General features: G+C 43.3%; 1 protein-coding gene across 1 annotated transcript in view; it reads left to right on the top strand.

Moving 5' to 3' along the window:
• The window catches only part of FBRSL1 (fibrosin like 1), a gene marked incomplete at its 5' end in the record, with an annotated part of 531620 nt that overhangs the window by 245034 nt on the left and 264082 nt on the right, over nucleotides 1-22504 (top strand). Inside the window, one exon of the mRNA XM_080629043.1 lies at nucleotides 1635-1670. Within this exon, the coding sequence (XP_080485169.1) occupies nucleotides 1635-1670 (36 nt within the window). The remainder of the gene's footprint in view (nucleotides 1-1634; nucleotides 1671-22504) is intronic.

Consider the following 22504-nt stretch of genomic DNA (forward strand, 5'->3'; position numbering starts at 1 on the left):
AACTGAGGTCTCTTGAGTACAGCAGGACAGAGGTGCGGGTTCTGCATGCCAGGGATGGGGACTGTCACCCAGCCACACACTGACTGCAGACCTGTGTGTAAGGTCCATGAAGAGCTGTGCCCCAGCTTTCCTTCTGCTGCACCCTGGTTGCTGTGCCAGCTGCTGACAGGGTTTATGGTTACACTCACTTAATTGTAGGGCTTTGCTGTTGTCTCCTGTTCACTTTGGAAACTCTCCTCCTTGGGCACTTGGCTGGCAAATCGCCTCTCTGATGCCCAGGGCAGTTGCAAGACAGTGGCACAGAGCATGCACGGGCAGACCAGCAAGACAATCACATCTTTCACTGAAAGCAGGAGTCTGGAAAGGTTTCAGCATTTATCTAGGTATCTTCTGATCAAAAGCTTTGCAAACTGGTAGTACAAAGGAGCTGTTATCTTACCGGTGGAAAATTACAAGTATTTGCAGTAGCCTGCCATCAGTTTGCATCAATCTTTGAGGATTTTGTGCTGTTGTGCTGATTTAGTAACACAACAACTTCTGGCGCTGCTACAAAAAGACAGATAATCGTCAAGACGAGCCTCCGACAATTCCTTGGTTTTGTTCAGGCTTTGGTACCCTCTAGAACATCAGTCTTGGAAACAGGACTGCTAAGGCTCCCTGAATCTTGTTTAGTAAAATCACATAGCAAGGGCATCATGATTATAAATCACACTTGGAAATTGGCCTGCAGAGTACTTGTTGGGTCATGTGGTGTCATATGCCACCACTGTTCCTGGCTTCTTTTTAATTTCTGAAAACAAAGCAAATAGCAGCAGCTGGAGATAGAGGTGGAATTCATTTAGCTGCTTTGAGAAAGCCATTGGCAGCAGAAAACAGCCGCTCAACAGCCCTTGGGTCTGAGAGAGGGGAAAGGGATCCAAGTGACTGGAGATGGTGTAATGAAAAGGAAAAGAACCAAATGATTTGGCAGCATGTGAAAGAGGTAAGGATGTGGTAGAGAAAGGAGCAGGAGGAGCTGAAATGAAGAGCAGGAGTAAACAATGTAATTTAACTTATTCAAAAGGGACAGAATGCTTATTAAAGCTCTGAGAGATGATAAATCAGAGCTTTGCTGCTATTGTTGTTCCAGATAGAGTTGTCATATGGTAATACTGCAGTGATGAAAGCTGGAGGCTCATGAATTCATACAGGGGAATGAAAGTGGGATATATGGTTACATGATTGAAAGTTGGAGTTGATGAGGCAAAATGTGCAGCCCTGATTCAGGAGAGCATCCTTACACATGCGTGCTGTTCCTTGGAAGCTGAAGGAGGACTGTTCAGAACATGTACTCTGCTGCTGTGAAGACATATCCCACACTTAGTTTTCACCTTAGTTGGAAGGTGCTGTCAAAGCCCTGCTCTAGCTTATGAAACCCTTGGTTGATACAGCCCCGAAGCCCTCACCTGTAAATGCTTTTGCTGTTACTCTTGTGGCAGCACGCAGAATGTCAGAAGATCATTTGAGGTTTTCTGGTTGTAAAGTTTTCCCCTAAGGAATACTGGGCTGGGGGAGGGAATCGCAAAATGATTCTTATCTTACATTACACAGAATCTCTTGCATTACTTACTGTGGCATATTGTTTCCTCCCACAGAGTTCTGCTCAGTCGCTTTCAGGAAGAGGCTACTCCGTAAGTCATTTTACAGCTAATTCTTTCACTTCTGTTGATGTTGATTGCAGAGGTTTACACTACCTGTTGCATATCCACTGACACGAAAGAAACGTGGAACATAAAAACTAGGGTTAGAGCACAGGACCGTCAGGCACCTGGCAGGGGACAGCCCTGATCTGCGAGAGCACGTGAAGAGAGTCTGGGGGCTTCTTCAGTTTTATACTTCTAGAGAGGGGTTTTTGTTGTTTCATAGTGGAGTTTAGCTACATGTCACCTCCTTAGAATTAAGAGTAGGGAGAGTTTTCAACATTGGAGGAAGATGCTTCCCTCCTCTCTTCCCTGCACCATACAGGTTTTCATTTGTGCATTAAATACAAGGATCAAATTTACTGCGTTTTGAGAACTGTGACCCTCACCAGTGTGAACAAAAAAAGGTCAATATTCTCTTATTTATAAGCTGTGACTTAGAAAACAAGCTCCCTTGTTTTCAGAGAAGGGTGTCGCTGGTGTTTTCTTTACAGGAGTGCCATAGGTACCAGTGTCCTACGGCTGGTGTTACTGGGCCAGGACATGTCTGCATGAGTATGCACTATCACTGTGATGTTTAATTGCCCATTTCTGTTCACATGTACCTTATTTGTATGTGCAATAATGACATTTGTTCACATAGAGGTGGTATAATTTTGTGTGTGTTTTGAGTACCTTTGCTGCTCAGCTGTCCCAAAGGCAGGCATGTAGACCTTATTTTATATATTAATAAGGAAATAGGAGAGGGTGTGAGTGGCTTAGTAATGTCAACATGGAAATTCCTGGAATCACATTATATCTGATTCTCATAACCAATGTATGGTGTGTAGTATCATACCCTGGTTGTTCAGGCAGTAAGTCATGTGTACCCTCCTTGCTAGTGGAAAGACTGTAGATGAAGGCGTATGCTAACCTGATATGCAAGTCTGAACGAGAATGTCTCAGTCCAGCTACAATTCCTGCCTGCTCTTACTGACAGTTGCCATTTCACCACCTCTGATGTGATAAAGTTTGGCCTCCTACATGGATGGTTCCAAACTCTGTTTCTTACCTAGAGCTATAACTGCTCACTTTTCATAGAGCAGAACAAGGCTGGATTTTATATACTGCAGAAAGTTGATGTGGAGACCTGGTATGCTTTTGGTGATAATCACATGAATGATTTTTCTTTCAATATTTGTCCTATGTTCAGAGTTGTGTGATGGAACCTGTGAGCTCCTACCCAGTGCCATGTGCACAGAGAAAAATTACTTGGCAGTGCAGAATTTATGGTCTTACGTCATAGTGCCGTTGTCGCAGCCTATCACACATGCTGTCAGAAATTCATAATACAAGACTACATTTGAATCATAAAGCCATTACAGAATAACATATGACTTGAAAAGTCTTATGCTTTTAATGAAATAGTGTCACAAATTTTTAGACAGCAATGACACGTCTCCTAAGTATCCTCCTGTCTAAATCTTTTCAGCATGCCAGGTGAGTATCGTTGCTTAATTCATTGAGTGATAAGGAATGTTTGTTCTCGGACCAGTTGAGCGCTGCCTCCCATACATATGCACAGTTGGATTCACCTAAGTTTCTAAAGGCAGATGCTGTATCTTCTGTTTGTCTGTAAAATGCCATGCATGCTTATGGCACCACATAAATAATAATGAATCATCTTCACAGACTTCGTGGCTGAGGGCATGGTTTGGGAATTAAACAATTTCCCACTGGCTATAACATTGGTTGCAAAATCTGAATGGAAAAAGGCCAAAGAATTTTTTTTGCAGTGCCAAGGTCGATAAATCATAGGGCTGTTTTCTTCCATTGCTGGCTGTTAAGAAATTTACTTTTGTCTCTCAGAGAAATGATTTGGAGAAAATATCTAGCTTCTTCTCTGTGCATGTGTGGGGACAAGGTTCTTTTCTTCAGCCAACCCATAACTTCTCAAGGGAGATAAGAGCTTTCTGTGTGCTAAGGCAGCATTTTGAGATCATGAGCAGTGTGAGCTGGGGTTGCTTTTCCTTATGGGTTGTCATTTTGCCTATTAAACTGCCTTCTGCCTCACCATGTACCAGCTGTTGAAGCTGACCATTTCCCTTAAGACCGATGCCGCTCTAAATTGATTTAGCATAAGGCAGACACTTTCACTTCCAGCACTGCCAGACCTTGCTGGCCCAAACCTGCATTGGAAGTTGATTCTCCCAGGTGGCAGGGAGGTGTTCAAACCCACCAGTTCAAGACAAGTGGCCCCAAACCAGGGGTTGTCCATAATGTCTTGTAACGCTTTTCTTTTTCTCTTGAAAGCAGCTGTATATGAAACGCTAAGTCAGTATTTTGGCTCTACCCGTGTTTACATCAAATAGGTTGTTTGCCAGACATGGTGAAAGCATGATAGAAAATCGCGCTAGCAGGAGGCATGATGGAGACACTGTTCTTGCACTGAGTGCTCCTCTTGATATCTGTGCAGGGCTTGTGGTGTGGAAGACTGTCACTTGTGGAGTGATGATATATATCGTTACTCGGCAAAGTTCTTGTACTGGGTTTCATAAGCAGCTGTTTAAATACCACAAACTATTCTGTGCCTGTTCCTTTTTAATTAGCCCATTTCGAATCTGCACGCTTCACCATCCACTCACTTCAGCCCTCCTTGCAGAGATGTTTGCTTCAGAAGCATTTGTAGAAAATGTATATTTAAAGGAAATGTGCATTTATAAAAAGAGGACTTAAACCCTGTAGGAGTAATCTTGTATGAAAGATCTTAGTTAGAAAGTCCAGCTCACCCAGCTGGGCTGCAGAGAGAAGGCAGGCAAGGCCTGTCTGTACAGCCAGGCTACTATTGAAAACCTTGGCAAATTGCTCATATATAAGGTACAGCCACTGGAGCTAGAGTTAAAAAGAAAAGTAAATTCAAATGTCTAAATAATAATTCCTGAGCACTGAATATTCCAGCAACTTCACTGACTTCAGGCTTCCCATGGAATGTTAAGTGCTTAAATAAAGACCATGCTTGAAATAACTCCATGAAATTCTGGTCTGATTGAAGTTACCATATAACCTCTGGTTAACTTCAGCTGCACCTAGATTTGCATTGTAGCCTCAGAACTAGTGTTAACAGTGACTTGGCGCATTGTTTCACAGTATCTGCAGATATCACCGACAACATTTCTTATAAACCTATCTCCCAAAATAAAGTTTTGAGTGGCGTTTACTTTTACTTGGATAACATGAGACATATCAAAGCCTGTGCTGTTTCTGCAAGCTCCTTATCTCATCAGCAGCATATGTTTCATATCCTTATCTTATTAAATGTATAATTCCGCTGTGCAGAGAAATAGATGCTAGTTTGTTTATGAAGGTTAGTATCTTACTCCCTTTATGACTTGATGGTTACATACGTGTGATAAAGTACTCCAGCCAATTGTCGCACTTCCTGCACACACAAATGAGATTAGTGATTTTAGTCAGAAAGGTCAGGCTGTCCTCTGAGCAGGCAAAACAGATTTTCTTTATGGTAACAGGGTGAGGCCTGTCTACCTGAAAATGCACCAATCTGCCTACAAATACACAGAGAATTAGAAAGTAGCCATATGTTGAGGTTTCTATAGATCACTGATACATACCCATCCTGTGGAGCGTTTTTCAAATGCATTTCTGATAGTGAAGTCAATTTAGGACCTAACAAAGTTAGAAAGTAATTACAATGAACATAGAACCTGTACATGCAGTTTGTTGTTAGTGGCTGAAAAGTTGCAGTTGTTCATAAGTGTGAGCACATTGTATAGACAAACCCAAGCTGCAGTTGAACTCAGCTCAGTTTTGTAGAGAGCACAGACCAGGATAGAACTGGGAATATGTGGTAGCTAAAAAAAATAAGCAAAAAACCTCTTCCAATAAATTATGTAGTTTATTTATAGAGCATCTGTGCAGCTGTTCCTCTGCTGAAATGGAAGGGGCTAAAACGTAGGAATGAATAAAAGAATAAACTTGAAAGCATATGGCAGATGGATAAGTCAGTGAAGCAACCTGTACCTTGGAACAAAAGTACAGCAGGATGAGATGTCTTTGTTTGGGTTTATTTGTTCTTGGAAGATTATTTTTTTAATAAAAACAGTAACACACACTTGGCAACAGCAGCAGCTGATTTTTATTCTGAGCTTCTGTAAAATATCAAAGTCTTTGCAGCCTAGTCAAATCCCTGGCAGCTCATCAAATTCTGTTGATTTTACATCTTCCTTGTTGAGCGCCGGAAACCAGTGTCTCGGATAACTCAGACAGCAGCTCACGAATAGAGAGGAACGTGCAAAGCACCATAAGGCTTGCAGAAACATTTGGGTCATCCAGAATCAACTTAGTGCTCTCTGCCTTCTGCTCGGTGATGTAGCCTGAGAGTGATTAACACCTTCCCAATGAGGTGGTACAGGCAAGCAGTGAGCACCCTGAGCCTCTGCCTTCACCCTGGTCTGCTCCTTCCTTTGTGTTTCTCTCAAATTATATTGTTGATTTTTAGGACTGGCTTTCCAATTGCTAATGATGATCTTTACAGCCTCCCAGGACTCCTGTCCTGTGCTGTGTGCTTGCTGTTGCTGTACAGTGGGCTGTCGCCCAAAACACCTGCCCGTGACTGCCACTTGCGTCTTTTTAGCTCATACCCATGAGCACACTTGCCAGGACAGCAAGTGCTGAGCTGTAATTCACCTGATTTACAGCGTGGAGGTAGTGTCCAGTGCAACGAGCTCAGGGGGAAGCAGGACAGATATGAATGACTGCAAAGCAGTGGGTAATCATCAGCCTAGGAACTGTTGACTCTTAGCAGGTTTATATACCCTTGTATACCCTACAAAGCTCTTCTTATGGCTTGTTTTAGTTCTGTGCCAGCTCAGCGCAGTTCTATGAAACACTGAAGCAGATGGTCCTCGCTAAGGAGGCTGTTCCCATGCCAGAAGTCCTTGGTGCGTGCACAGGCAGGTTCTCTGTCTCAGTGCAATGGTTACAGAAGCCTGCTGAAGATCATGCCAGCAGCATTCCCCTGATCTGCTCTGTGCTTCAAGTATGCTTTTGTGCTCTTAGGCTGGGGACCAAATTGACAGTCTTGGAAAAGCACCTTCAACAGCATCTTTCGTGTACAGAGCTTAAGTCAGTGCCGTTTCCTACGTGGAGCATGGTCCAAGACCCTGGGGTACCTTGCTGTCTTTGAGATTGCAATAGAGTAACTGCTGTCCTGAAAAGGATACATTTCTACCTGAAGATCAACAAAATTATTGCTGTATTGGTTGGGAATTGAGTGTGCTTCAGCTCGTGGGTGTGGAAGCAGGATCGTTGATGAGAGGCAAACCTGAATTGTAACTAATGGGGTTTCTCCACTAATGAAGAATCTCTCCTCTGTAGGTAGGAAGGTAACATTTCTTAGCTGGACTGGAAAATTCATTGTATTTTAGGACCTTTGATAAATTGGCATTTTTCCTTGCCAAAAATCAATATTGGAAACAGGGCTCTTGTTAAGAATCTAAAAATCCTTGAGCTGGAGCCAAAGTTAAATGATAAAAGTTAATTTAATATGTATTTCCTACAGTAGTGTGCCTGTGAGCTGGCAACATGAGCAAGACATTCTGGATAAGATTTATGAACAGGGAAGTAATAATTCCAAAATAAGTATCAATCTCATTTTGCCTTGATGCCAAGTATAAAAGAGGGACTATAATTGTCTTTTTCTTTTGGACAAGAAAAAGAATAGCAGATAGGTCTCCTTGAGGTAGAACAATACTCTGTCTTCTTTGAAGGCAGATACTTAGAGAAAAGAAAAAGGGACTATAATGAAGTGATGTGGCCTGCAAGAGCAATGACAGCAAAAAGGATTAAAATAAAATAGGTAAATAATAATATGTAATATAAACATAAAGAATTTTGAAGTTCTCCCTCTTAAGACAGCAGGAATTTCAGAGAGCCAGGAATATAATGGTGGGTGTCAATCCAAAGCACTTAACTTCTGCTGGTTTTCTTTTCATGTGTTCCTAAACAGCTTTTAAGCTTAATTTTACAAGAACTATCCCCATGCTTGAATTCATGTGGGTAAGCTGAGTTCACTGAAGAAATGAAGAGCTGCTCTGAGTGCTGTGTGCAATGTAGCCAGGTTGCTGTAAACCAACCGGGCAGCTGGTCCCTTCACTCCAGAAGCTGCCCCATAACCCATGAACTCAAATGCTTTGGAGCAATTAGTGCACGTATTATCCCAGATCTGTGGGAGCTCTTGAGGGTTTTTGAAATGTCCCATGAAAAGCGTGAGCCGAAGTACGAACATAAATAAACTACATGCTTCAGCTTTACAAATACTGAAGTCTGTGAACTTCCTTACAACACATTTTCCTTTTGAAGTTCCTCTTTTTGAAAGTTTGTTTCTTCTTAGATGACCTCTGCTTTTAATTAGGACAGAAAGTCTGATAAGTTTTTGCTCCTCTCCACAGCTGTAAGTCAGCACAAAGGGCTCTCTCTGGCTGAATTTGTCTGCCTGAACCAGTGGCCATGGCAGAGGGCTGCTGAGGGGCTCCCATCCCGGCAGTGGTGCCCCTTTGTCTCTGCAGCTGGAGCACGATGGGATGATGGTGATTTCCATACCTCCCAGCTGCAGGGGAAGCACAGCCAGCCTACACCACGAGCCCTTGCGAGCCCCTTGGGGGATGGAGCATATGACTGCTGTGTGATTTTTGCTCACGTTTTTAATCTTCCCTGCCATAGCCCTCAACTCAGCTCAGGGTGGTGGTGGAACAGCTCTCTAACTAGAAAGACACTGTTGTTACGCAAATGCAGCCCCCGAAATTCCCAGTGCTCCCTAGCTTTTGGGGTAGGATAACCTCACTGTCACTGGTCTTGCATGTTAAAATGAAGAGTTGTCCTAAATCCATCTTGAATTCACCAGCCTGGAAAGGATTACATCCTGCTGAAGAGGAAAGGCAAAGGATTTGGAGAGTATCTGGTCTTTTTTCTGGACCTTTTTGATTAAGACTGTCCTGCAGCAGTTGTGTCATAGATATGCTGTAGCTTTCTTTGTGTAATAGGGCAAGGTGTTTGCTTGTCTGTCTCAGCTGTTTTCGCATTGTTATTTGCTCTCATGGCTCTCTTTCCTTATAATCCATTGCCTTGTTTTAATTCTCTTTCCCCTTTACCAAACCCAAGAAAAAGATGATTAAAGCAGATTGTTGATTAGAATCAGGGCTACTTATCTGATGAGCAGCGGTTAAGTGTGGGGCCCCTTGGGGGATTTGCTTTTGATTTTTCTTTAATTCTCTGAGAGTCTTGGACAGTGAGAATTGGCAGTGCTGGGGTTTTATAACAAGAGAAGGTGTTAAAATAGCTCATTTCTGAGGGCTGCCAGAGCACAGTGTGTTGTGCTGGGTGCTGCGGTAGGTTCATTGGGGAGGGAGGGGGGAAACAGGGTTCACACTCTTGTTTGATCTCCTATCTCAATGTGCTCTTGCAGAAACCTGCACCCAAAACCACGGAGTGTAAGGGGAGCAGCAGCAACTCTGAATGCTATTATAGAAAAAAAAAGATGAACAATATGTTTTGTTGGCCTTAATAGCAGGTAAACAAAAGAGAACAAGGAAAAGGGATTGAGTGCATCAACTTTGTGGGTGGTGTTGGCTTAGAGAACGTTGTCCATTGTCTCAAAGCATTATAAGATTTAAAATACTTAATTGTGTGGCTCAGTGGAATACCCTGTTGTAATCTCTGCTCAATCCCAAAATGGTTTTCTCTGTGTTAAACTGCACCGAAAAAAGCTAGTCTGGAGAGGGTAAGTTATTTAGGTTAGTGATAAAACTGGTCACTACACATCCTGAATGTGAGGAAGGTTCCCTGTGGGTCAGTGGTCTTTACTCAATTTCATCACTTGTATTTTTCCCTCATTGTTTTTTTCTTTAACTGGGATATATATTGAAGGCTGGGGAGAGATCTTCAGTTTCTTCCCTGTCCTGACAGAAGATAAAGATGCAGCTTTAACAAAACAACAGATGCAATCCTAAGTCAGATCTCACACCAAAGAAAGCTTTCGGTAACATGCTGAAGGTGTGGTGGCTCTGCTGTGAAAACTGCAAATGGGGGGAAATCTGGTGTAGGCTGAAGTTTCTCTCCTTCTCGCTTCGTGTTTCAGCTTGGCTGTGATATACCTGGCTGCTAAAATGTAAATATACTGAGGCATGTAGTTGCATCTGCAGTGGAAAGGCAGCACTCCCTCGTTCCTGAGGAGTCAGAGAACAGAGAAGTGGCACCACACCACTGACAGAGGGGAGATTTAGGTTAGATATTAAGAAGAAATTCTTCCCTATGAGGGTGCTGAGGCGCTGGCACAGGGTGCCCAGAGAAGCTGTGGCTGCCCCATCCCTGGCAGTGTTCAAGGCCAGGTTGGACACAGGGGCTTGGAGCAACCTGCTCAGTGGAAGGTGTCCTTGCCCATGGCGGGGGGCTGGAACTGGATGAGCTTCAAGGTCCCTTCCCACCCAAACCAATCTATGATTCTGTGCTTGCTTCTGTAAGAAGATGGTTCAGGAAGGATCCCAGGGTTCATGGGCTGCCTTTCTAGGAATGGTTAAGCTCCTGCTGCAAGAGTAAAATGGCTGCTGTAAAAGAGCCTGGATTTCTCATCTGCAGTGCTCACGTTGCTGGAAGAGGAGCGTTCAAGAGGAAGCCCTGGTCAGCCGCATGAAATGTTTCTAGCACAGGGTCAGTGTTTTCAATTCCCACCACCTCAGCATTTCAGCATTGAGTTCCTCATGCTCAGCTCCAGCCCCAGTCAGCATGACTTGCTGGTATTGTTTTAGAAAGGCGTCCTTTCTCCTTTTCATAGCAAATAAGTAAATGAAACTTAAGAGTTTTCATCTTGATGCAGAAGTACCAACTGCAATTCTAGAAAGCCAGGGAATGCAGGGCAAAGGCAGAAATGTAGGCAAATGCATTATGCGTAACTTGTGCTTGAGATAGGAATCATGCAGGCTGGGAGACCTTTGCAATACCATTTGACAACTGGTAAGGCCAAGTACTCTCTGCTTTTTCTTCAACTCTTTGTTTTATTAAATGGCTTTAGGGAGACGATGATGTAGTGCCAAAATTCAGGCACTGCCAGACTCAAAAGTTGTTTTAAAAGCCTTTGATCAATGAGACTAATTTCTTGGAGACATTTTTAACTTCCAGTTCCCAATACCCAGTGTTTCAGCCTAGTTTTCAAGTGATTGTAGCTGTTCTCTCATTTTTCAGCTTATCGCAGGTCAGGAACTGAAAGGCTCTGAGGTTGAGTAAAGGAACAGTTCCTCACTCTGAGCTCTGCTTTGTTTTTGCAGGAATTGTCTGCTTCTGTAGACCTTTGGTTTCTTTCCTTTTTTAAAGTTTGGTTTACTAACCCGCTCCTGGAACAGATACAACCACCAAAGCTGCTTTTTAATTAGCCCTGTGGTCTATCCGGTGTGTATGTGCTAACGTCTTGGTGGTACAATGTACTTCCAATGAAAGGAAGCAGTCTGCCATAGATTCTTGTAACCTTGGGGTCAGTTTTGAGCTCAAAATTGCTTTTGATTATGGTGTTAGTATGTGTCTCAGAAAAAAATCAAGAAATCCAGCAAGCACTGGTGGTTCTTACATGGTGCTGCTGAGTGACATGCTCAAATAGGATCACATCTAGATTTTAATGGAATTAACTGCTGTAATTATTTACTACTGTGCTACTGGTTGTGAATATTCGGAGTTTTGCAACCAGGATGATGGAAAATCAGCACACAGTTCCATGACTGTGGACACGCCTGCAGTGGTTTCTGCAGGAATGTAGCCTGATTCATACCTTTACTGTCTGCATTTCATCGCTGTGCTATATGATGGATAAGACCTTGTGTGCCTGAACACTTAGGGCCTAGATCTGTAGTACCGTGAGGAATTTTCTTGTCCGATTAATTCAGCACATGTTCTCCAGAAAGCCTCATGACATTGGCAGTATTTGAGAAACATGTTAGGGCTATGTAGATGCTATGTGTTTGCAAGCCTCAGTTCCATTGGAACCTGGCTATCTGTAAGCAGAGAGATGTTTTTTGGTTTGATTCAGAAGCTGCTAGTGTGGTTCTGGAGTCTTCTGTACATGGTCATGCTCAATGTTGAAATGGTTCACGTTACCCTTGAAATTGGCTAACCAAAGCAGGATGATGGACATGACGCAGCAGTTAGGGTGCTGTAGGTGAAGGATGGCATAGACTGGTTGGTCCTGTGTGCTTTTAACTCATGCAGCATCATACTCAGAGCAGTTGGTAATTACCAAAGGAGAAATGGTTACAGGGGTGGCAGTGAGAGACATTTCTGATTGCCTTCACTAGGTGAGGGCTAGGACCACAGGCTCTGGAAGCAGCAGCGTGAGCAGCTGAGAAGCTAAACTTAATGCGATACTTGTAATGAACCAGAGATTCAAAATCACTTATTTAAAAGGCTTTTCTCTGTAAGCATTCTTTGTGGCAAAATACAAGCAGGTGTTGGCACAAGCATGATAGTAAGGCTCATGATCAAAGATCAAACCTCCCCTTGCAGAAGACATTCTCCCCACTGTATTCATGTTGTTCTTCTAAAGCTGCTTAATAGCATCTAGGCCAGGTGGCACACTGGTTTAAGAGAAAGAGAGCTTGAAGCATGAAGATTAGGATATTGTGGTGAAGATGCCCAAGGCCACTAGGCACTGTGTAGCTGGCAGGCATTGTAACAGGTGGAGGGTGGTCGCAGACTTCTAAGCGTCTTTCTGTCCCACTAAGGACTTCCTGTGCTCTGAAGGGCTCTAATTCATCTCATTTCTAGAGAGCCAGGGAAAAGGGCGGGAGAGAGTAGTAAATGATCGCTTGAAAACAGGAGTCAGTAACGCTCACCACATGAGGACCTAGACAGCCTGTTTAACTGCAGCCAGTTTTCTGCTGAAGATTCATTTTGAAGAGATTGTGAGAGCACTCAAACAGGAAGCTGCAAATTCACCAAACAGTTTCGTTATCAGTGTGTTATCTGTGGTCATTCCCCTCCCCAGCTTGCGGCTGGCTTCTGGTTAGCAGAGAAAGACACTTTGAGCTGAGCTGGCATCAGTTCCCACCTACTTAATCAGTTAAGTTGCGAGCGGTGTGGTTAGCTCGAATCCCCTGGTTGTCTTGTGGATTGCCAGTGACAGGAAGGTGGAGATGCATTGAGTGGTTCAGACAGGAATAGCTTGGTTATCTGATGGTCACCCCAGAGACTGATAAAATTATGTTAGCTCTTTTCTGAGAAGATATCAAAGCAGCAGAATCTGTTGGCTCTAACCACCTGAGGAGTTTACAACGTCAAGGGAAATTTTGCTTATCTTAAAAGCCTCAGAACTGTTAACCTGTCTTCACTGCTACAGACCACAGCAGGGCTTTAGACTCTCAGTGCACGGAATGAAGCCTACGGACCATCGCGTGCGAAGCTGTAAAATCTTACTGAGGAAATGTTATAGTTCAGATCTTCCAAAATTACTTTGGTGCTTCAAATTCAGACGTGAGCAACTTGAAACGTATCAGAAGAACCAGTGTTTTCTAAGGGAATTTTCCCTCCATATTTTTAGGGAACTCGGCCTCTTTTCAGGCTGACACATTGTCAGGAGTTAGGGATGCAAGGTGAAAAGACACTTGTTAAAGCATAGCCTGTTTGATGAGCCTGAACTCATCTGAAGCCAAAATGATGGTGACTGTGACATGGGCTTGCAAGGGTTAAACCAGAGAAGGTGGTCACATCCTTGGGACCACTTAGGGTTTGGTTTTATCATATGTTTTATCATATATTTGGTGAGCAAACCTCAGGGTTAGAAGGGACAAGTTTCAGTGAGAGACCTTGAACAAATGAGATTTTAAATTAGTATTCTCAAAGTGGCCTTGGGCAGGTTGATTTGAGCCTCAGTGCTTGAATTTCTCTAGCTTTAAAATGGGGTATGGTACTCATCTCCTTTGTACAATGAGATGCACAGATTGAATTTTTACCGAGTATTTACTAAAACAGGCAAGATAGTTCTGAGTAAAGGATCCTCCTAATTTTTGTGTTATGTGCCCAGAGTGTAAGGAGCTCTGCACTATTTGTCCTGTGTCCCTATCTGACTACCCGTCTCCTCAACTCCTGTCCTCAGGTGTAGCCCCACTCCCCTTGCTGTAGGTGCGCACCCTGGCAGCAGCTGATACCCTGCCAAGCATCCATGGAGAAGGCAGTGCCTGCCGCTGGAGCGAGGGGCTGGGATGTCTTACACCAGTGGGGCAGAGGCTCCCATGGCCCAGAGCCCTTGTACCCACTGGAGCCATGATCTAGACCCCTTTTTGCTGCCAGCCTTAGAATAAAAGCAAAGGTGGGCTCAGCAGCAGGGCTCTGGCAATGCAGCCTCACCCTGTACCTGCACGTCGTCAAAACTTCCTACTGAATTCACACAGTCTGGTGTGTGATTTGTAGCTGTAATGAGTCCCATAGTGAAATCCTGCTTGTCTGTTGGTTTTGTTCAGGTTTTGAAATAAAGCTGATGTGTTTGTAAGGGCATGTGTCTGTACAGGAGGCATGTAGGATGCTTTTGTCTGCTGATGTTGCTTGGCTCAGCCTCTGTCAATGACAACCATAACAATCAGTGCATTTTTGACTCAAAGCTATTTCCTTTCCTGGTGCAGATTATGTCTGGTATGCATAACGTGTTAATTTAACAAAGCAGTTCTTTTGATACAGCTTTAATTTTTTAACAACAGCTCGGGGGCAATGATGTACAGATTATGTAGTGTCAGTTTCCCAATTAAAGTTTTACAGGAAAATACTCTGGTTTTGCTTTAAGCCTGTGTTGAATCTTCCTTCTGGCACTTGTGCAAATGGAAACTGTGCTATTGCAAAGCATCCATTTGAAACCTTGAAATATTTATTGAGGCTGCATTGAATACTGAAGCAGGAATCTTCCTGTAGGCTTGTTGATGTCTGTCATACGCATATATTTTGTAATTAAATGTCTGGAAGCTTGTGTGTGTGTGTGTGTGGTTGGTTTCTTGTGGGTTTTCTTTGCAGGTTTTATTGTTGTTACACTGTTTTTCCTGATAAATGCATTTAATACATCCCTTTTAAGAGTTCCTATGAAATCTTATCCAAGGCAAGACCATGTCTTTGATGTGTAGCGATGAAGCTCCTACTAATTGTTGTACAGAACACTGAGGAGGTTGCTAAACTGCTGCCCTTCCTAGAATGCCAGGCCTTGTGAAGATCATTCCTGCAGCATAATGGGCCTGTTTGGAGGGTGTGGGATAGAGAGCACCTGAAGGGACTAGAAGAAAAGATTTAATTCTTAAAACACTGCCCACAAACTTGAAAGAGGTTTTTATATTTAATTTTTTTTCTTTCCTTCTCACCTCTTTTTCCCAGCCCTTTGTCTTGGATAATATTAGGTCAATGACTTTCCCTGTTTGCATCACTTGGAAACAACAGGGACTCACCATATCCAAAACTGTCTGCTGGTCTTGGAAAGCATGTGGCCCAGAGCATGCTCCAAGGGATGAGATTGTGTGGAGCATAACCTGAGGCTCAAAGGACAAAGCAGAGTTAGCGCTGGCAGTAGACAGGACCAGGAGCGACAAAAGAACAGGTCACTGTGAACCTGCAGAACCAAGAGCTGATGGCATCTCTCTTTTGCCCTGGTCTCTGATGTCCTGATGATGCTCTCAAAGTACAACCCACTGCTCAGTCCAACTATCACCCACCTGGATGTTGATGACGAGATGAACTGGAGTATCAGATACCTAATTTAGGTTAACCTGCAGCCTGCAGCAGCATTAGTCAGTGCCCAGATTTGCAAAGGCATGTGATAGTATGAAGATATCTGCAACTGCATCTAAATCTGGCCATTAGTGGGGAAGTACAGCTGCTGTTGCAGGAGAGTGAGCGTGGTCTGTGGACCTGCGCCGACCCAGCAGGCTGGGACTGGAGCAGGCAGCTTCTCTGCCTTCAAATTGTGCAGAGAGCCTGAAATACTCTGCTGCCAAAGTGCCAGGGAAGCCACCTGGCCCACTTTGCAACCAAATGCTGCAGTCTCATGTGTTTATCACTTTCCTTGTTTTCTTTCATTTTCTATTTCCAACTAATCTCTTTGGATTAGTCCTACTGCTAGATAATTATGACTTTCAGATCTACATCTTTTTCTCAAGCTTGCCTGCTTTATTTTTGGGCAGCTATGTAAGACTTTTATTATTTTTTAAAACACACTATGTCCTTATTTGCATATTTGCATTTCGGAACAAGCAAACAATGATATTTCTCCCGGTACATCATTCTTCAAATATTTTTCTTAACAAGTAGAACTTTTTCAGGCATGCCAGAATCAGCTTCATTATATGAATCCTATTTATGGATCCTATTTAGAGCATGGGAAAGGAGGGAATTAAAGAGGCTGTTTCCACGAGCACTGTATCTGGTGCCATGTAAGAAGGTGGGGTAAAAGTTAGTTAATATGTCAAGGAAATTATAGTAGTTTGGTGGAAGAAAGGCTTTTGTTTGTTTCTTTCTTTTTTTCTTCTCAGTGTTTCTTCTGCGCTATTTCCTTCATCAGACACTGGGGCAGAGACTGAGGAGCTAAGCAGAAGGGCAGAAGGCCTGGGGAACTGGGTTGGGTCTGCAGGATAAGGGGCACTATATAGAAATCCTTAGTAGACACTGAACAAGATAACCACACCAGTCTGTTACATTGCTGTGGTATGATGGGTTCTCGATATATATATGAAGAAAATAGGCATTTATGGGGGAAATAAGAGCCAAGGCATTCATTATCAAAACAAAAAGAAATTGGTTCTGCAGCGGTGTTTTATTTCAGTGACTTTATTTGTGTAATGGCCAATGACTGATGTAAAGTTAATAATTTTATCTGAAAGATATAAGTGCAAGCTGACAGTCTGTGCATCACTGATGGGTTTCACTGTGGTTGATGCAGAGAGCACAGGTTTGTCAGGCCCAGCTTCATCCATGAACTTGGTAGATTTTGAAGCATCTTGGGGGAAGGGAGGGACAGCAAACCAACCCTGAGGTTTTGCAGAGTGTTTCTGTTGAGTTCCTCCATTGAATGATGGCTACTGAGCTGTTGGGTTGGCAGGATTGATGTGGTAGTTGCCTTTTGGAACTGAATACTGAAATTTGAATAGTCTTGCAAATATTGAGGAAGTCAGTTCCTCAAAAGCTTCCAGTACTACTGCAGCATTGAATGAGAGAATTAATGGAACCTGTTCTAGGCATTGTAGTTTAAATGAAGTGTGCATGTTTAAACATGCATGAAGAACAATGCAAATGAACTTTAGATTAACCTGGTGCTTAGGAAGGAGGAGTTTGACATGTTTTTAACTCAAGTGTCCACATGCTGCCCATCTTGTTGGCCCAAAGTGCTCTGACACACTGTGTGTGCATCAGCGACTTGTGCTTTAAAGTTTCAGTGCAGTTGGTTGGGTCAGCAATCAAAACAGGCTCACTGGGAAGATCAAAGAGGAGGGCAGGTCCACAAAAGAGAAAGAAAAATTAGAAGGGCAGTTTGCAGTTTCACATTAATTTTCTTCATTGCTATGCTGGACAGCCGGGGAAAGTGAGGAGATGATTATTGCTTGGAAGAGTCGAGTCCCCTGGACTTGCTCCAACAGCTCCATCTCCTTGTGTTGAGACTAGAAGAACAGCACATTTGGCACCTACTGGTTTTATCTAGAGTTTTCTTGGGGAAAGGAAGGGGGTTTTGGAGGTTTTGGCTTTGTTTTACTTTAGGAGTGGAGTATGAAGGATCCTCAATAGGTCTAGTTTCTGCTTCACCTCATGGATGTTTTACACCTGGTCTGATCAGAGCCTTATCTCTGATCTGTCTTTGCCTTGGGCAAACATCCTTGTGCGTGTTCTGTTCAGGTAGCTCTTTACCTCACTGGCCTCAGACAATGAGTGGGAGAGAACAGTAGGATTTCTTTCATCTGTATCAGTGGCAGCCGTAGGAAATTGCAGGAGTCCCAAGAAGGTCCAGTATATGGAGGGAGAGGGTCTTCGCTGGCTAAGCAGGACCACAGCATGGCTATGGCCTGCGGCTTTACTGCATGTGGTGTTTTTCACTCACCAGTACCTTCTCAAATTGATTGATTTTGTCAGAATTTGAGTTAAGTGAATTCTTATCAGCAGTTGTGAAACCTAAGGCAAAACGTGTCACTGAAAATAAGCTTACAATGGCTTGATCAAGATCTCATGAATTGAGGTTTTCAGACATTTAAATGTGTTCAATTGCTGTAAAGCTGGGAGCACAGGTAGGAAGGACTCGCAATTAAAGTTGCATTAGGAGGAGACAGATTCAGAATTCCATGGAGACATCTGTTGGCATCTTTTGATTTCAGACTTATAGTAATGTGCTTTTAATATTTTGGGGGTTTCAGTTTGCTCAAAGTCTGTTGTTCTTTCACCCAAATCTCCCTTTTCATGGTAGGTTTCTCTCATACCTCACTTGGTGGTTTTCAACCTCTTCCAGTTTGCAAACACCCTAAGAGAAACACCACTAAAATTGCAGAGCCTCATACTTTCAGTTTAAGGCCATCTTGACCACAGGCTTGCTTTTCTTCGCTACCTTTTTACAGCTCATTGAGGAAGGACTCAGCAAAGCTGGAGGTCTGATGTCCCAAGGCTGAAAACTAGTAGTTTGATGCGGTGGGGCCCTGTCTCTGGCCCCTGCCTCTGAGCACTGCTGTAGCATGAATATGGACTGCAAACCACGTTTTACAGAAGCTGTGTTCTATAAAAATGTATCTTTAGCATCAGAGCAGACTCTGCTGCAGTGGGCTTTCCTCCTTCTGACTGGAGTCGGGTCAGGTTTGTTTGGATGCTGTGGTGGACTCTGACGCCTACTTAACTTTGTCAGTGGTATTTTTGTGACACTGTGGTGCTGTGAGCGCTGTAAATGATCCCGTTACTCAAGTAGACTTTGAATTTGGTTGGAAAATTGCTTTCCAGTGAAACTCAGCCTGAAAGGTACCATGTTCATTAGCCACTGAAGTGGCCTACAGTAGTATGGCTCGTGGATTATTTTACAGTAGCTGCTTTTCTGGTTGCTTGAACAAATGTAATATAAAAGTTGCTTTTATATTAATCTTTAAAGTTGCAGTCTTGAATGCTTATAATTTCAGCATCCTGAATGTTAACCAACAAAGGAAGCATGGGTTTGTGTTCAAAGCCAGGAGGAGGAGACAGGAGGTCTGTGTTGTATTCCCAGTTCTCCTATAATCTTGCCCTGCGATCTCGGGCATGCTGTTTGTTGTGCCTTGGTTAACTCATGCGTGGGGCAGGGAGATCTTCCGGGTGCGTTGACAGGCCCAGTTGTGTGAAGGCTTTAATGGTCTATGAGATCTGCTGGTGGAAAAATGTGATGTTGTTCAAAGTGCAGGAATCTGTGGGTTTAAATTTAACCCCAAGAATTAAAATCAGAGTTTCTTCCACTTGTATCCAGGGCTGACATCTGCCCTGAACATCTTCATCTTCAGTATTATTTTCCTCCATTATATTTTGCACAGAGAGGCTCGAGAAGAAGGGGACTTTTGGAATTGGTGAAAGCACAGGTGATGGCTTATGCTTGAACCCCGCTTGGGTATCCATGTGTAAGGTTACCTCTCCCTGTAAAAGTTCCTGCAGAAGCCTGGCACAGCATGTTACAGATGGCCCCTTATTAACTCTGAATTTCCGTAGTTCCTTTGCTTTTCCAGGTTTGAGTTAGCTGGCTTGATGTTACTTCAGAGCAGTCCTTTTGATGGCTGGAAACGATAATAGCCTGTGTCATCTGCCCTTTAGATGGAAGGGTTATGCCTCGTCCTTTATTCCTCGGCTCTCCCTACAAAACCCATCCCACAATGCACCCGAGCCGCTCGCAGGTGTTCCCGCGGATCTGCCCTCTCACATGCACCGCTAATTAGTAACAGAAGCTAATGGCCCAGCATGCAGCCATCAAAGGGCTGACAATTCCAGCCTTTCCAAAGGGCCCTTTATGTCAAAGCCCCCCACGAGACCTGTCCGGCTGAAAAGACTATTTGTCTGTCCCTGTGTGCGGGCCTGCTGCAGCGCCGCGGCCGGCTGCTGGCCTCACGCTGCGCCCCTGACTGTTGCTGCTAGCAACAGATAAAAATCACTGTTAACCACAGCGGGGCCCACAGCACATCAATCATCTGGCCCAGATAAAGGCCTCGGGCCTTTGGCCCTATCCCTCGGTTGTTTCTAAATAATTTCCAGTGGCTGAGCATGCTATGGTGTAGGCTGGGTAATTCAGTCCAGAAAACTTCATTTCACTAAAAATGCTTTGATTCCTTTTTTTCCTTTTTTTTAGAAGACTGTTTTTGTTCAAATAGATGTTTGTTTCGAAAGGGGGAATTTCCCCGATGAAAGGGATGCCGTGGAAGTTCAGAGTGAGAATAATAAATAAAACTGTGTGGTTAAATGTAAAGTACAACCCAACGGGCAGCAAAAGGAATTAGCATTTACTAGGAGTAACAAAGCAACTCAGCACTTTAGAAGACGCCTCTCTTGGCTTCAGCAGCATTCAGCTTCCTGAATTTATATATATTTAAATAGAGATTAATCTTTATATACAGATAACATCATTTCCACCACACCTTTATTAAAGAGATTTATAGCCAAGTATCAAATTACACTTTTAATACAGCCTAGTTGATTTTTTGGTAGCAGCAAATCATATTTGTAACACCAAATAACTAAACAAATTTGACAGTAGCAAATTTTCTCCTTGACACAGCTAATTCTTCATCCTGTCTTAATGCTCTGCTGAAAAGCCATAAGAAATTGTGATGCTTAGAGCCTGACAGTCATAGGTTTTGTTCTTGCCACTTAGCAATCCTTCAAAGAAGAAACCAGTGTAATTTAAATTGAGGGACATCACAGGCTCATGGCAGGGAAACACTCTTTGTACGTAAGCCCTGTTTTGCAATCTTGCCGCCTGGTTCTGTAAGGATAGGCTAGGTAGGATATAGTGGAATGCTGAAGGTAAAATCAGGTGTTAGGTCACAAATAAAATCTCTGTGGAAACCCTAAAAATTAAACCTCAGTCAGCCTGCCTCCTGCACAAGCATCTTTGCATACTAATTGCATGGGCCTTTGTATTATTGTAGATACTAATTACCACTAGTTCCCAGTGGGAATTGGACACCTAATTCTCTAATGCTGCTTTTAACCTCCCAGCTTACAAGCCTTGCATTTCAAGGCACCTCGATTCTGCTGTTATCCTCCAAGTACAGGCTGGATCAGCGCATGTGCACTGCTGCTCATTAGGTGACAAAGAATCCTGGAGAATTTTACAGCCTGCTCAACATTTCTTAGTTGGATCATGGACTCCAGCAGCATCTGGACAGGTTGGCTGAAACCATAATCCAGAAGCTGGTCTACGTTACCTTCTTCTTGCTTGTATGGTAATGTTTAATCTAAAAGGGACAATTAGAAAGAGTTAAATTCTCACCTGGCTGGTACTAATGGGAAGTGAGCCTTTCAGGTAGACCAGGCTTCATCCAGAATGCCTTTAACAAAGCACTGAGCTTCTGAAGTATGACTTGTTGCTTTGTGGTATGTGTTTCGTACTTCACTGGATGAGTATGGTGAAGAATTTGAGAAGGTTTCTGTAGAAACAGGAGGGACATCAGCCTGAAAAAGTACACTCGTGCAGTTACGTCCTTCAATATCTTCTCTGAAGACAAAAGAAATGTTAAGATTGATCCTGGTGGATTTTGAAATAGGCAACAGTAAAATATTTTTCAGCGAGCAAGGTCACTGTAAATGCCTGCCTCAGGTCTGACTGGTGCTACTGTCCTGTTTTCTTCTGCCTTTTTTTTAATTCCTATATAATGCTGCCTAAGAAATCATGCAGAGAATGATAGAGGAGGGTAGGCTTAAATAACCCTGAGGGTGCTTATCTTCCTTGGCATGAACTTCATATCCACATCCATTATGTGAATGTGCCAGGGAAACTGTTTCTATGAGAAATTGGAGTGCAGGGTAGGTTGAACAGGCTCGGTTCAATTTTAGGTAATGGTATACAATCATCTATACGACGATGTGCAGTGCATGGTGTAGTCCCTCATTTAGAGAAGTTTGAATGCATAAAGCCCTATAAGAAACACCGTGATAACTCAGTTTCTTCTTTTTAGGAAGAGTTGCAGTTCATACAATTAGCTCCTCCATTCCCTCCCCTCCCTTCTTTTAATAACTCCAGTAGAGCTTCCCTCCATCTCTAATACTGCCTTTTCAGGGTTGAACTTTCAGTGTAGCTGCAGTTGTGAGGAGGATGGGGGGCACGTGAGAGATCCTTGGGCAGGAGATTGACAGGCACACTGACATGGCCATGATTATTCCATGGCAGACAGGATAGCTTTCTCTTCCATTGCACCGCTGCATGCATATATCAGACACAAAACAGTTTCAGTCTGAATGGAAAGACGAGCGGAGTCAGTACTTTGCTACAAGACGTGTGATACTTGGGCAGAGCAGCCTCCAGAATCTTAACTAGCGTGTCTGATCCTTGCTGTACAGCATGGCCAGTGTTGTGCTGAAAGGCTGCTTGTGGAAAATGCAACAGCACTTGTTGATAAATGTTCTTCATGCTAATTGACCACTGTGTTTGCAGACAGATGTGCTGACCTAAAGCTTCCCACATGCTCGTGCAAATCCCTGAGATGGGCTAATTAACTTCTCCATCTTCATTTCCATGGCAAAACCCACTTAACAGGGTTATGCAAAACAAGTGAAAGAAAACATTGGGCTATGAGGAGGAGGAGACCCAGGTTGCATATAGTTAGTGTGTTAAGAAACAGCCA

This window comes from Psittacula echo (genome assembly GCF_963264785.1).
Source record: "Psittacula echo genome assembly, chromosome: 13".
NCBI classification, from domain to species: Eukaryota; Metazoa; Chordata; class Aves; order Psittaciformes; family Psittacidae; genus Psittacula; species Psittacula echo.